Raw genomic sequence first — 15809 nt, 5'->3', positions numbered from 1 at the left:
TCCACTAGATATAAACACGATTACCCAAGAAAGGACATTCCTAAACAAGAATGGGATCTTCATTATACAGTTGAAACCTGATATAACAGGGATGGTGAGACTAGAGAAAAAGTCATGTTAGATCTGATCATGGTAAATCAGAAATACAAGGGAAGTAAGCATTTGTGGACTAATCCAGCTGTATTTATTCATGGGTAGTTTCCCTTGTCACAAGTACTCACGAACCGGGGTTTTGTCCATGTGTCAAGCCTGTACATATATAACACATTACGCGTACGTGTCGCTAACCTTAGGGCTAGATCGAAGTCTGCAGCACACCGAGCCCTCTCTTGCTTCACCTGCTGCATTTGCTTGCAGTGGTGTGGCTTGCTCCATTACTGGTTTTCTCTCTCTTAGTCTTACTCTTAACGCATTATTAACAAGCCTTTTCCCCTGCTGTAACCGATTGGGCTCTGATGAGGTCCTGTTATTGCAGATAACTTTAAATAGAGACAAAGAGGAAAAAACGGGGAATTAAAAAATCCCTGTTATTATCGGGCCCGTTATATATGGTTTCCACTGTAGCCTACTCCAAACCATACTATTTTTATAATACTCCACCAGCAAACATACTTGTGCACATTACTGTACCAGGTGTCGCTAGAACAAGTTTCTGACGCGGAAAGTGTCTGAGATCTTGTCTCTTCTGCTGTACTAACTACATGTAGCTTGACACTACAGTGTTCATTCATCATATTCAAACAAGTTAGAACTCTTATTCCTTCATCGCCTCCTCCCCCCCCCCCCCAAGTGAAAACCGTGTCAATTTACTGCTTCATTTGAGAGAGATAATTATAGAAAGTGTGTGAAACCTCTGACCTAAAAAATCTCATGCACATTACCTGGTGTCGCTAGAACAAGTTTCTGGCGCGGAAAGTGTCTGAGATCTTGTCTCTTCTGCACTAACTAACTAGCTTGACACTACAGAGTTAATTCATCTTCATCATATTCAAACAAGTTAAAACTCTTATTCCTTCATCACCTCCCCCCCCCCAAGTGAAAACCGTGACAATTCACTGCTTTATTTGAGAGAGATATTATATAGAAAGTGTGTGAAACCTCTGACCTAAAAAATCCGGTCCCTGTGGTTTTATGCACCCCGCATAATTTAGCAAAATTTGATCCTTTTTTTCATAATTTCTGATTATTTTTCTTTATCTTACTTTGTTAAAATTAACAGATTCGCATAATTTCACATTTTTTGGCTCATTTTGCGTAATTTCAGAATTTTTCTTGCTTAAAACAACAGGGACAGAAAATCTCAAAAGTGACCGTGACTTCAGAAGCTGACATGGAATTTTGTTGTTCTGGGTTCATGAAGTGCAGAGTCTCTGGACAAACTCTAAAGGCTCCGAAAGAGACTGCAATGGCTGAAACCTTGGTCATATAGACAAGCCTTCATATATTCAGATCAGATAAATTCTCTTACTTTTAGTTTTAGTATCATGAGTTTTACAGCACTTGCAACACAATTAAGTCATATAAGTGCCGAAGATCAGAGGTGTTGCTAGAGAGTAACATACAAAGATAAGAAGGAGAGAAAAGAAAATAGATGTTTGATAGGAAAGAAGTATGCATTATGAGTTTTATTTGACTCACATTCACAATTGTTAAGAGTTCAAGAAGTGCAAGCATTGGTGGTTGAAATTGAAAGTGAAAGGCGTCACTGATGGGTCTTATTTCTCCCCTATCCTGTTATATAGATCTATATATATATATTTTCAGCTAAGTGCCATCTTGTTTGTTTTTTATCCTTTTTTCCTTGTTCCCTTCACTACAACATGCATAAAGTGACAACTGTATTCACTTGCCTTCCTTGAACTACAACAAGCAAGCTGAAACAGAGAGACCTCCGCCACAAAAAGGATGCACCCTAACTCTAATCTGTCGCCACGGTTTTACGCAAAAAAAATTATGAAATTATGCAAACTGAGCCCCCTGAAAAAGTGAAATTTTGCAATTCTGGCAATTTAAACAAAGAATGATAAAGGAAAATAATCAGAAAGTAAGCAAAAAATGATCAAATTTCGTTAAATTTTGCGGGGTGAATAAAACCACGAGGACAGTCAAAGATCTAGAAGTCTATTACAGCTAATTGTTTTTGTTTTTTTTAAAACACACATTCAGGAAGTCCTGATGTTAATTTATTGGGTACATGTTTCAAAAGAGTTAAACAAAACAGAAGGGCAAGTCATGTTTTTTTTTTTTCACCATCACAAAATTGCTGAAATAACCCATTGTTTGAGCCAGCAACATGGGGCAGACCCTAAGCCAGTGCCTGTTGAGGAGCAAAACCTGCAGATACTCTGAAGTACTTAGTTTTAGTAGAGGTTTTACGGCGCTCACAACTGCATATGGTCATATGAGCGCCAGAGGATTAGAGGTGTTACAAGAGAGCAACGAACATAAGAAAGAAGAAGGGGAGATAAGGACGATAGATGTTTGATAGGACAGAAGGAGCAAACCACACCAGAGCACCTGCCAACCACCCACACTCTGAAGTACCTTGACCAACATTGTATAAACTGTGAAGAAGTCTGGCATTACCATAGAATGAAGAAAGAGAAAAGAGAAGAAAAAGTTTTAAAAAATTTGGGTTTTACTTTCTTATCATAAGCAGACCACACAAATATAATATACAAAACAACAAACAAAACATAACACGATATTGATGATTCCATCTTCATATTTTATTGTTTTTATTGTAACACAAAACATTCCTGAAATCACCGCATTTTGAAAGCTTTCTGCTTCTGGGCCTTTGCTTGTCTCTGTTTATCTGTTGTGAAACAAAAAAATAAGAAATAGATCAGGTCAGTTAATTTTAGTACAGATTTTACGGCGCTCGCAACTGCATAAGGTCATATGAGTGCCAGAAGATTAGAGGTGTTACAAGAGAGTAACAAACATAAAAAAGAAGGAGGGGGGAGATAAGGACGATAGATGTTTGACAGGAAAGAAAGAGCAGCAAAATAAAGCTAAGAGTAAGAGACTTAGTTGTTCAGTAGAAAGGCAAAGGTTCATTCATTAACATCGGCAACAGCAGGACAGAAAACAAAAAGTGAGTCAGAAATGTGAGGTGAGTTTTGACAAAATGAGTTACTTCTCAGAATTTTGCCCTTTGGAAATGGATACATGCCGAATTTATTGGCTGAGTTTGTGCAATTTATTAGTATGAAATGGTGAAAGACATTTTTAGCTTGAAAAATTTGACATCAGTCGAAAATCTGCAAATTTAACTCTTGTGTCGATTTTTGGCCAAAATATCTGCATCCACGGATTGCGAGAAATTCATTTTATCAGCACAATTCACAAATAGTCATTGTACCATTCATAGCCTTATTCCAGGAGAGGTTTTACGGTGCTCGCAACTGCACGAGGTCATATGAGCAGCAGAAGATTAGTAGAGGTGTTACAAGAGAGTAACAAAACATTAAAAAAAGAAGAAGGGGAGATAAGGACGACAGACATTTGAAAGTAAAGAAGGAGGAAACCACACCACAGCACCCACCAACAACCCACGCAAGAAATTCATTTTATCACACAACTCACAAATAGTCGTTGTACCATTCATAGCCTCGGCAGAGTCCATGCCCCAATGAACATTTCATTTGAAACAAAGCAAAACGATAACAACACTACTGTACAGAAGCAGAAGTTTCGTAGTTTTCGTAGAGGTTTTAAGGCGCTCGCAACTGCATAAGGTCATACGAGCGCCAGAAGATTAGAGGTGTTACAAGTAACAAACATAAAAAAGAAGGAGGGGAGATAAAGAAGATAGATTTTGATAGGAAAGAAGAAGCAAACCACACCAGAGCACCCGCCAAGAAGCAGAAGGGAAAGACTCATCCACCAACTACACACTCACAGAAGAACGGACTCTACCGTCACCGTGTACTCCACCAGGAAGAATTACAAACAACAGGCATGGATGGAAAAAGTTATCACACTTGGGATTAGATGATAAGTTTAAATCTTTTAAGCTTTCACATCCCTATGAAAAAATGTTGTTTACTTCATCAAGGGCTTGACAGAGATAAGATTTCACTTGCTAGAAAAGAGAGAAAAAAAAAAGACCAGGTGAAACACAGAACTGACGAGGAAGAAAATTCAGCAACTTATCCACACCATAAAATGCCAAGGCTGTTAATAAAATTCTGTAACTTTACCAGCAACAACCAACTTAACATTGCAAAAACGTATCCATTCTGTTGTGTTTTACAAACATACAGCAACAATTGAACTGAGAACCATCTGTAGCAAACAAAAAAAGACTATCGTATCAGAATTTAAAAAGTAGACGAGGGGAAAATGCCACAAAAGAATTCAAAACGTAAATTTTCAAAAAAAAGTTCACAAAACTTCTTGAAGGACGACAAGAGATAACACTGTACCTGAAGCAACTATCTGACATTTAGAGACAGATTCGGGGGCTCTCGTGGCCTAGAGGTTAAGGTGTTGGCCTCTCATTCAAAAGGTCCCGGGTTCGAATCCGGGTAGCGACCGAAAAATTTCCTCCTCTAAAAATTGTCTCCTTTCACCTCCTTTCCTGCTCTTTAGCAATGTTCTGTTGTCTGCTTTCATTTCCACTTTCTGCCCCCACCCCCTCACCTCCTTTGCCACCTCCTCTGGGCTCTTGACTCTTTCTGCAGCCTTTCTACTGCTACTCCTAGGCTCCTCCTTACTGCTGTCTTTCTGCCACACCCCTGATCTTCTGGTAGGAAAGATCTACACCTAGCCTTCTCGGACAAGGGCGAAAAATCTCTGAGGGCCCGTGTGCAAGTTGCACACGTTAAAGATCCCTTGGTGGTCTAAAATCGTTAAGAGTAGGCTTCGGCCGCCACCCGCGCAAAATTCAAAATTTCCTACCAACTGAAAATATTAGGTGTGTCCCGCACGCTCATATGACCTTATGCAGTTGAGAGCGCCGTAAAACACTTTACAAAAACAAAACAAAAGAGACAGATCTTCCAAACTGGAGGACTTAAGTACAAAACCCTGTTTCTATTCAGTGGAACCCCAGAGTGAAATTTTTATCAAGGTCTGAAACAAATTTGCATATCTTGTTGACGCAAGCACCTACTGATTTTTCTTCCCTTCCGACGTAAGACGTGCACAAAGAACACAGAAGCCTTCACTTACAAGATTCCCTCGGTATTGCGCTCTGGTTGTAGAGACGGTCCTGGCGGAACTGAAGGGCTCGCTCTGTGGAGGTCATTTTTTTCTCCTCCAGTGCTTTGTGAGTCATGACGGCAATACCTTGTGGTTTGCTGTGGGGGGAAAAAAATGAACATCATCTACTTGTCGGAAAATATGACATGTGCCACAACACGGCAAAGTCAGACACTCGTCAATTTTTGAGCATGTAGAGTTTTCAGTACCACCATAAAGCTTGTTCACGCACATTGCTTTTCATGACAAAAACCCCCACCCCATAGAAGTTGAGATATCTGCGATTGAAAGAGGGTGGGGGTCCCATGGCATCGGAGGTGAAATTAGCCAGAAAATGGCCACCAAAGTTTGGTGACTTCCGAACCAAAGTTTGAGAGTCAAAGTCATTGGAAACTGAAAATTTACATTTTTGTGCCTTTGAATCTTGAACGTTTTTCAGTAAAATCCACACAGCAGTATTTTAAAATAAAATTAAATAGACGCAAAAGGTGTTGGGTAAAAAAACAACAAAATCAATACAAATTTCTGAACAGGCGGAAAAATGCCGGTTTCTCCTATTTCATTATTTTGATGAGCACCTGACTTCACAATGAAGCCACACAGAAGTTACGCAATGTTTAAAATCATATATATGAAAACAAAATGAAAAATAGCTTCTTCAAATAAAATAATGATAGATACACTCAAAAGTCAAAGGATCTTGCACAATAAATGAGGTTTTAAGAGTTCAGGCAGAGTTTCTTGTAGACACACACATGCTGAAACAAGTCATTTCAATTACCGTTTCATCTTTCCATCAATGAACCTGTATTATGCCTTTCTCTTATATTTTGCCACAGCAATCGTTTCACTCATGTCAGTTATATCAAAACTAAAGAGTACTTCCACATATACCTGTTTCTACAAGTTTTAAAGAATCCACTATCGATTTAATCAAACCCAAATGATGTACATAATTTCTCCAGGACATCAGACCATGCAATTCTTTTCTTATTTTTGTAAGTTTTGCAGCACTTGCAACACAATTAGGTTATAAAAGTGCAGAAGATTAGAGGTGTTACAAGCAAATAACAAACACCAAATACAAGGAGAAAATATAAGGACCATAGATGTTTGATAAGAACGAAGGTTCACTCTCACACAACACACCAGCGACCTCATACTCAACATGTAATTGAGGATCCTGGAAGAAAATTAACATCATCAGACAAGTCTCTGAAGAGGCAGGCTGTCATGATATTTTAATGTTTACGCTACTTACGACCTCATTGTTTCACTTCCTGTGTTCCGGTAACCTAATTACAGTCTCGCTTCATTTCGCTACTGTCCTTGGTTTTTTTTCGCACTTCGAGTGTGCCGGCCGCAATATGAGCCATTAAACCTCTGTGCATAATCCGCTGTGTTCTGTTATCGATCCTTCCTTGTATTCACGACGTGATAGGAAATCACAAACACGACACAGGCCACCAAGAAATGACTGGTACTACAGACACAATGAGCTTGATTAAAACAGAAACCACCCATATTGTGAAAAAAAAGAGACATTAAAAATAAACAACGATAAAGCAGCATAAGTAAGGTGAAAATGCAACCTGAGAGAAAGAAAGTCGTCGTCGTCGTCTCCGACTTCATCATCATTTTCCAGCCCGCTATCCGACAGCCGATCCTCGGCAGAGTCTCTGTCATCATCAGCATTGCCATCTTCCCCATCATCTTGTGTTGTGGTCTCTCCTTTATTCTCTGTTCATTGTTACAAACAGAGAGAGGGATCCATCAGGGAATATCATTCTAAGAAGCTTCATTTATCTTTTCAGAGAGTATTGTTTATATATATATATATATATATAAAAATATATACATGAAGCTTGAGGTAAGACCAATCCAAATAAAACCTTTTTTATCTTGGAAATTCAAATGCAAAATGCTCTGCATTGGAAATGCATTAGAAAATTTTACACAAAAAGATGACCGCTTTCATAGCATTGAATGGTAATTCTTTTTAAATTGCAGACTGAAAATTTTAAGTTAGGTTTACATTTGAGGATTTCACTGACCAAACAAAGTAGGAACCAAACACACAAGCAACTACACGAGTCAAGCAACTTTTATAATATACACTGACAAAAAGTACCTCCTTTAAACAGCCTTATGTAAAGACAAAGTTCACATACACACACTCAAAAAGATTGGCAATCTTTCTTTTCCTCCCACACATGTGTGCAAGTTCTCTTACATTCGTACACACACACAAAAACACTAGCAATCTTTCTCAGACTCTTTGTCTCACCCATGCACATCAATTCACCATGACAAAAAGCACGATCAACTCACCCAGTTTGGTTTTCTTTGACGTACTCGCAGAGACAGCATCCAGCACATCTTGGGGCAGCTTCCTTTTGCTCAGGTCTTCCAGTTTCTTTTGCTAAAAGAAGAATATGTAAGTGTCAGGACTTTGGACTCATAAATAATCCCCACAGCGCCAGAAGAGAGAGAAAGAAAGAGAGAGAGAGAGAGAAAGAGAGAGAGGGAGGGAGAGAGAGAGAGAGAGAGAGAGAGAGAAAGAGGGAGAGAGAGAAAGAGAGAGAGACAGACAGAGAGAGAGAGACAGAGAGACTCACAAATATCAAAGCAGATTTAACAGAGTCAGCGCTGAGGTAAAACCTATGTACTTCCTCGCTGTGCTGGGCAACTTCTGAGTAAAGCAGTTGGGTTGAGGGTAATTCAGAAAAAAAGATTATAGGGAAAACACTGCTACATCAACCATCACAAATTTTACTGCTGTTTATTCAGAGCTGAATGTAATATTTTGCATGGGGAAAGCTTTTATGTGCCAATGTAATAAAGATCTACATTTTACAATAAGTAACAATAGCTATGATGTTTGGATCTTGATCTAGCGATGAGCATGTTCTGATGGTACCACCAGTATTTGATGTCTCACTTATGCAATTAAGAATCCAAGTGACTGTCAGCACTATCACTAGATAAGCTCCATATATTTGAACACAATCTTGACGAAAATCCAGTAACGACAATAAATCTCCATGATCAGAAAAATGTTTTGGGACTGTGATCGTTTGTTTTCTTCTACAGGGAGTCGCTGCAAAAAGCCAAACTTCAATAACAACAATTTACATAAGAAACACACACAAAAGAGTAAATATCCTGCTACATTCATTAAAATTAAAATGACGCCATAAAAGAACCCTTTTACATTTTGAGAGATTTCCCTCTAATTCTGAAACTGTAGAGATAAAAACATGTGATAGATTTGGATGTAAAGCAGTGGAAAAAAAAGATAGGGTTTTTACTTTCAGTGCTGCTCACAGAAGCACTGGGGGTCAAACGGCAGGGTTTCTTAATGCAGCAGATCACACATGTGGCCCATATAAAAGTGTTGGAAATCAATTATTTCCCAGAAAATTTCAAACCTTCTTGTAAAACATTAAATAATGGGATAAAACAGGGGAGCATGCCTCCCCCCCCCCCCCCGACCGGTTCAAAGTGTGGGAATCACAAAGCAGTTAGACAGGCATACATACTGTGGTATAGAATGAATAAAAACCATCAAATATTTCAAAAACTATTTATTTGCGACGATTTAAAAAAAAATATGATAAAAAGTCAATAATCGTGTAAAACGGATAAAATAAACAAGAAATGGACAGTACCTCAACACGAGACCTGAGAAAATAAATTTAGTTAGTTTCAGTAGTTTTTACGGCGCTCACAACTGCATAGGTCATATATGAGCACCTCTCTAGTTTCAACAGCACAAAGTCTCCTTCGACTATTAAGGTACCTCGGAAATAGAGTCACAAGAGTGTGACATACAAAAAGAAGCAGAGAGGAAAAATGACGACAGTAAGGTTTAGGAAAGAAAAAGCAGCAGTTCCCTGTTGCAGTTCAGGCACAGTTAAGAGCATGACATTAAATCAGAGCATTTACAACTCTACTGTGCATAAGAATACGTTAAAGTCCCCCCTTTGGGAATGGCCTAAAGACACTTCAGTCAGTATCACCACCCCAGAGGGTATGAAAGTAAATTACCACCAAAGATTGTATCTCATGCATTTTAATCAGGGCATACTAGATAGATCTAGATAAAATTTAGATATCTATACCTTTTGTAGATTAAACAGCTCATTCTTTTTCCTCCTCTTTTCTTTCTCCTCCTGCTTCTTCACTTTCTCTGACTCTTTGATCTTTTTCTCCTGAGACTCCTTTTGCTGTCGAGACGAGGAAACACTAACTTCCTCGGGAGCATCGTCATCCTCATCATCTATAATGTGAAAACCCAAGATTGAGCAGTTGAAACACATTTTTAAAGAAAACAAAAACAATCAATAGATCTAATCTAGAGTCTAGACTAGATCTAGATTAGATCTAAAATCTAGATTCTAGGTCTACAACAGTAACAGAAGTGAGAAGCTATACGCAGTGCAGAGAGAGAGAGAGAGAGAGAGAGAGAGAGAGAGAGAGAGAGAGAGAGAGAGAGAGAGAGAGAGAGAGAGAGAGAGAGAGAGAGAGAGAGAGAGAAAGAGGGAGAGAGAGAGAGAGAGAGAGAGAGAGAGAGAGTACACAGATGGGATCCGATTCTAGATCTAGATTTCTAAGTCAGGAGGCAAAAATACACGGAAAAGACATGAAATCCAACATGTAGGCCTACGTGATGATACGGTGATGTAATGAGATTTGGACCTCATATAATAGATCTCTAGATCTAGAATATAGATCTAGATATCTAGATCTACCTGGATTATCTAGATCTAGAATCATCTTTGGCTCAAGATCACAATAAATGTTTGCTTGTATAACCTGAGTAACTCAGCAATACTGGTGGACTCCTCTTAAGTTTAAGTAAGAGAGGAGTCCACCAGTATTGCTGAGTTACTCAGGTTATACAAACATTTATTGTGATCTTGAGCCAAAGATGATTCTAGATCTAGATAATCCAGGTAGATCTATATTCTAGATCTAGAGATCTATTATATGAGGTCCAATTCTGATCACCAGGAAGAGAGTAAGTTACTCTCTTCCTGGTGATCAGAATAATTTTCTTTATGAATTTCACGTGGGCCGTGGGAAGTGGGAAGCGAGTAACAATAATAGAGCAATACAAAAGTATATTCATGACATAGCCTATATGACTTACCTGATGAGTCAATTTGCGGATTCAAAATCGGCGGAACAACTTTCTTTGGCATGCTTTATTCTGTATGAAGGATATCTTCAGAAAACTGTAGACGCCTTCTAACAAACTTGTGTGTTGGCAAGGCAAAATAACGATAATGAAAGTACATTAGATCTAGGCCGGAAGCACTCCGAAGCACGATTGTTGAACCGTTTTGGTGTCCAGGTATGAGATGGCTTGCTAGATCAACAGCAAAATCGAAGAAAATTCATAATATATTATAATGTACTCAATGAGCAATACATTGTATTAATGATTTTCTTCATCATGAAGCTTTAAAATGTTATATGCCAACCTGTGAAAATATTTGGTGTTAACTGAAAAAGACTGAGAATTCTGAGAACTGCAAATGAGCTTAGTTGACCTCACAGAAATTCTGTGGTTGACCTGCACCGAAAAACAAAAGAGTGGAAAGTTAAGGAATTCATCAAAGACCCAACATGATAATGAGAAGGAGAAACGCTTTTGATAGAGGGAATGGCGTTACTAGGGCCTGCAGTTTATATTATAAACAAAACGCGAAAACGATGTTCATGCATCCTGGCTACATACCCACTGACTTACTGACAGATTTAGCCCCCTCCCAAAGACCAGATTCTAGTAGGCTAATTAAATTTAAAAAAACAACTGGTGGTAGGCATGAGAGACTGGAAAGGCGAAATACATTATATAATATATTAGGCACTTTGTTCCTATCGTTGATAAGATTTAAATCATTGTACATGTATATCATAATGACTTTTAGTGCAAGGGCTTTTACAAAAATGTGATACATATATTTATATTTTATAGCACATCGATTTACAATATTTTTGATGTGTTTCATTCCTTTTAAAACTGATGTTCGATTCTTGATCGAGTGGCCTGAACAAAAGGCGTAAGGCAGGAAAAAAAATCTCTTCTTAGCTTTCCCCCCCACAAAAATAGATTACTATATTTACTGTGACACGCGCTCTAACTCTTAACGGTTATAATTTACTCAGTGCATAACGTGCAATCGAAACGCACTCTTTTACGCGCATTTCCTTCCTGCCTGCCTGTTTTTCAGTTAGTTATTCTGCTTCCGCCTTCCTAAACCAGCGAAACATCGCGATGCTAATGCAAACTCTTTGGGGTGAAGGGTTGTAGGGCAGAGGTCAAAATTGTTGTGTTGTTGAGAGTCACCCGGTGTGTAGGCCTCTATGTAAACGGTTTACACCACGGTCTTTGACTTTGACAGTACAGCCTGCAACACTTTCGGACCTCTCTACCGGGCTATGAACCGCATCTGTATATGATCGTCAAGAGCTAGCATTTACTTGTGAGTACATAATAAACTCTATTTTATTATCCTGACTGCTGAGAATGTGGGTAGATCTAGATCTATCGATGTGCACACAGCTGCCAAATTCTCAGGCCCCAGGAAAAATGACGTCGAAAGATGAACCAGTCGTGCAGGCCTATCGTAACTTAAAAATTCAAGCTCGGCTGCTGTAGTCTAGTGTAGACTGTTGCGTAGCGGTGCAAGACCCGAGATCCTTAGATTAGATCTTGGCCTACGTCGCTTGTAGAGATTTAAAAGCAGTTGGGTTGCTTGAGATTATGTTTTTGATATATTCTATTCATTGCATCCCAATGCCAATTTTAACAGCATGCGGAATACTTGTAATTAAGAGCCTCGTCTAGAGAATCTACTGTGGGGCATACAGTAAAAACGTGTGAATATAATTATAGATCTAGATCTAGATTAGAGATCTCAGGCAATTTTAGTTTTCTCTTGAGAGGCTCTGAGAGCTGTTCTGTCGTTTAGATCTGGCACACCAATCTATTACTATTGGCATTCTACCTCTATTATATAATGATACCTGGTGTGTGTGTGTATGTGTGTGTGTTTTTGAGTGTGTTTGTGGGTTATTATTTTTGTCCCTACCCATCCTTTAACGCAGGGGTCACCAAACTTTTAAGAAAAAATGGGCTGGGTAACTGAGAGCGATCCAAGAGAATGCTAAGTGACTTAAAAATGTTGGCTGATATTGTCCCATTAATTCACTGAATACGATAATAAAGACAGGTCAAGCTGTCACACCTAAAAACAAAATGATTTAAATAAAAGACCAAGAAGCAGCAACATAAAAATAAAATAATAACTAGTTATATTTCTAAAATTGGCCTTTATAACTGTCAAAATTCATCATTGGCTTTTTGATTACACATTTCATATTATGCTACTCAAGAAAATTGATTTAAAATGTTCATCATTCAGTCTCATTCCATACTTCACATACATTGTACTTTTTCCTCCCAATGGTGGGCATGACTGCAAGCCAGACGGGAAGGGGAGGAAAGAGACAGAGAGGAAGTGAGCCAGAGAGGGAGAGAAAGAGAGAGGGGGTTGGGGAGGGGGTGAGGAAGAGGAAGGGAGGGTGATTGAGATAGTGAATAAGAAGTGTATGTGATGTCACAGCATTTCACATAAATTTTTAAATCTTAATAAAGTGTTCATGAGGGGGCCACTGTTCATAGACTCGCCAATTTTTCTCCCAAATGTAAGGCGTCCTGTCAAGGACGGAACTATATAATGATCATAGTATCTCTTCATCAATGCAAATCTTTATCTACCTGTGAGCGATATCTCATCCCCTCTGCAATCCGTCCGTGCTTGATGAAACGAGAACGTCTGTGTTGTTATGTAAAGACATAGTAACACTGATATAACGTTGTTGACAATAAAAAAAGAACAAAAATTAAAGTTTGCCCCTTATAGGAGGGCCATAAAATCTGTTTTGCTTGGAGGTCAAGTGGATCATGTCATCTGCCGACTATAAAGTATCCACTCCTAACGTTACTACAGCACAAACTGAACTGATTATGTCGTGCCTGCTTAAATGGAAAACGGAAAGTGAAAGGTGTGTCAAGTTAAGTTAACCTAAGTTCAAGCTGAAGGTAAAAAGAGTGCTAATTTTTTAAATTTGACATTGACGTCTATCAATTGCATGCATCTAACTCATTCACTCTTTCAAGAAAACAACCTGATTGCTGCTAGTTACATTTATTTGACTTTCAGAGCGGGTGGTTGGTGGGTGCTCGACGTGGTGTGGTTTACTCCTTCTTTCCTATCAAACATCCTTTTTTTTTTTTTTTTTTTACTCTCCTGTAACACTTCTAATCTTCGGCACTTATATGACCTTAGTGTGTTGCAAGAGCTGTAAAACTCTTTCTAAAATTAAAACTGACTTTCCGTTATCCCCAAACCCCATTCTCTGAAACCAAAGTGTATACACATACGACAATCTTCTGCTAAAACTTAAACTATCATATTATTAAGACAGTTCCACCCAATACACAAACTTATGCTCAATAAAATAACTAAACCCATACCCACATACAGTATTAAAAAAACCCAGGCAGTGTGACTATACATGACTGGGACAAGTACATCATGGTTTATTGGGGTAAAGTTGTCTTCTGAACCAGGATTCATTCATAAATTCATTGCTCACTCTCTTATCCATCTGCAAGTACATGTAATTTTAAAAGACATCTTCTTCTGTTTCCAAGATTCTTTACCACAAACTACCACATGCTTATATATGTGAGGCAGCGTGGTGGAATCAGGCTCTCGTCAATTTTTGGGGATGTAGAGTTATTGGTGTCATCTTAAAGCTTGTTTACTTGTCTCACATATGTTCCTTTTTTTGAAGTTGCCCTAATTTCTTTTTTTAGTTTCTCCAGCCCCCTCCCCCGTTCCTCCACCTTCACCCCGTGCACACTCTTTTATGACATTCACTTATACATTTGTGATACAAATACAATGCACTGTCTGTCTTCTGCTTTGGAGTAGTCTCAACCACTAGTTTCCACTCTGTAGTAGAGTGTTTATGAATTGCATAATTATCCAATTCAGAACCTCAATCTTTCCCGACAGAGCTTACAAGTAATAGCGCACATTACTGGCAAAGCAGGAATATGATATTATTTTATATTTGCCCCAGCCTCTTCCTACATTCAAGGCTTGTTAAAAAAGGCTTTCCTGTCCTGCTGTTCATTGTAGAGAAAAGAATCCTGATCTGCTCAGACAACAGACCTGTTTTATAAAATTTGCTCATTACTAATGGGGTAATACGGTTTGAAAATACTACTTTTATATTTGATGGTCGATTGAATCAGTTAACGTTTCAAAGTATGGTCTTAGCATTTCAAATGGAAATTACAAGTTAAAAAAACACCTCCAAGCAATTTGCCAAGAGAACACAAACACATTCACTGACACCTACCCCCTGTCTGTCTGTCTGTCTGTCTGTCTGTCTGTCTGTCTGTCTGTCTGTCTGTCTGTCACTCACACACGCAAACGCACTCGCACTTGCCACACACACGCATACACATACAACAAACATCCACACACACAAATCAAATACCCCCCAACCTGCCCGAAATGTTTGTCCTTTGCACTCCATCTTCCCTGTCTACTCACCCTCTCTCCTCACCATCCCCCTCTCTCCCCTCCCCCTTTCTCCCCTCACCCTCTTTGCTCTTCCCTCGCCCTCTCTCCTTTCCCTTTTCACTTACCCACCCCCTTCCCCTCTCCCGTCACCCTCTTTCCACACGTTCTCCCCTCACCCTCTCAGTTTACTCTCTCCCCTCTCCCCTCTCCCATCTCCTGTCTCCCCTCTCTCTTTTCCCTTACCCATCCCCTTACCCATTCCCCTTACCCTCTTTCCACACATTCTCCCCTCACCCCCTTTCCTTACTCTCTCCCCTCACCCCTTTTCCTTACTCTCTCTCCCCTCTCCCCTCACCCCCTTTCCTTACTCCCTCCCCCCTTTCCTCTCTCCCCTCTTCCCTCTCCTCCCTCACCTTCTCTCCTCACCCTCATCCCTTTTCCCTTTACCCTCAACTCACCATCTTCCCTTAACCCACCTCTCCTTTCAACTGCCCCCCCCCCTCCTTCCCCAAATTCTTCCTTACTTGCGTCCGCGATCCTCTTGTCCAGCGCTACTGGATTGCTTATTGTGTTGCAAGTGCCGTAAAACGCTCTCCAAAATTAAACCAGGTGTTCTGAGTCTGAGAGAGTGACCCGACGTATAGCAAAAGCTGAAAGTAGCCAAATCATAAACTACGAGTGTAGATGTTTGTCTTTACGGAGTTCAAAATACGTGTAGAATCTTCCAGTTTTCTACTGTGCATGATGTAATTGCTGGTTCTTTTTACTTTTCTTCTGCTGATTTGGGTTTTTTTTTTTTTTATTACTTCTTTTTTTTTTCTTTCGTTTTTCTTTGTGTAGAGTGTTTCACTGTACATTGAAAGTCTTGTGCAACAACAGGTTTCTTCCTTTGTTTTCTATTTGTCTTCTCCATCTGTCTTTCTTTTGACACGCTGTTACTTGGTGTTGTTTTGTGACCATACCATTGACTCCGCTTGAGTGATA

General features: G+C 39.3%; 1 protein-coding gene across 1 annotated transcript; it reads right to left on the bottom strand.

Annotated features, from left to right (window-relative positions):
- Window positions 1-2707: 2707 nt before the first annotated feature.
- Window positions 2708-10515, bottom strand: LOC101848207 (nucleolar protein 7). The gene is made up of 6 exons (XM_005099331.3): window positions 10367-10515; window positions 9336-9493; window positions 7543-7633; window positions 6804-6951; window positions 5182-5309; window positions 2708-2818 (listed from the first exon to the last, which is right to left on the bottom strand). The coding sequence occupies exons 1-6, from the start codon at window positions 10416-10418 to the stop codon at window positions 2766-2768; spliced, it is 630 nt and encodes a 209-aa protein (XP_005099388.1). The 5' UTR covers window positions 10419-10515; the 3' UTR covers window positions 2708-2765.
- Between the last annotated feature and the right edge of the window lie 5294 nt (window positions 10516-15809).

This window comes from Aplysia californica, unplaced genomic scaffold (genome assembly GCF_000002075.1).
Source record: "Aplysia californica isolate F4 #8 unplaced genomic scaffold, AplCal3.0 scaffold00210, whole genome shotgun sequence".
Taxonomy (NCBI): domain Eukaryota; kingdom Metazoa; phylum Mollusca; class Gastropoda; order Aplysiida; family Aplysiidae; genus Aplysia; species Aplysia californica.
This window is presented reverse-complemented; position numbering and strand designations above follow the sequence as displayed.

Bases quoted from the DNA above. Each gene is read 5' to 3' on its own strand.
- LOC101848207 (XM_005099331.3), bottom strand. From the start codon at position 10,418: ATGCCAAAGAAAGTTGTTCCGCCGATTTTGAATCCGCAAATTGACTCA. The intron at 9,494-10,366 runs GTAAGTCATATA...TTCACATTATAG, and splicing joins TCCGCAAATTGACTCATCAG to ATGATGAGGATGACGATGCT. The intron at 2,819-5,181 runs GTAAGTGAAGGC...GTTTCACAACAG, and splicing joins CGCAATACCGAGGGAATCTT to ATAAACAGAGACAAGCAAAG.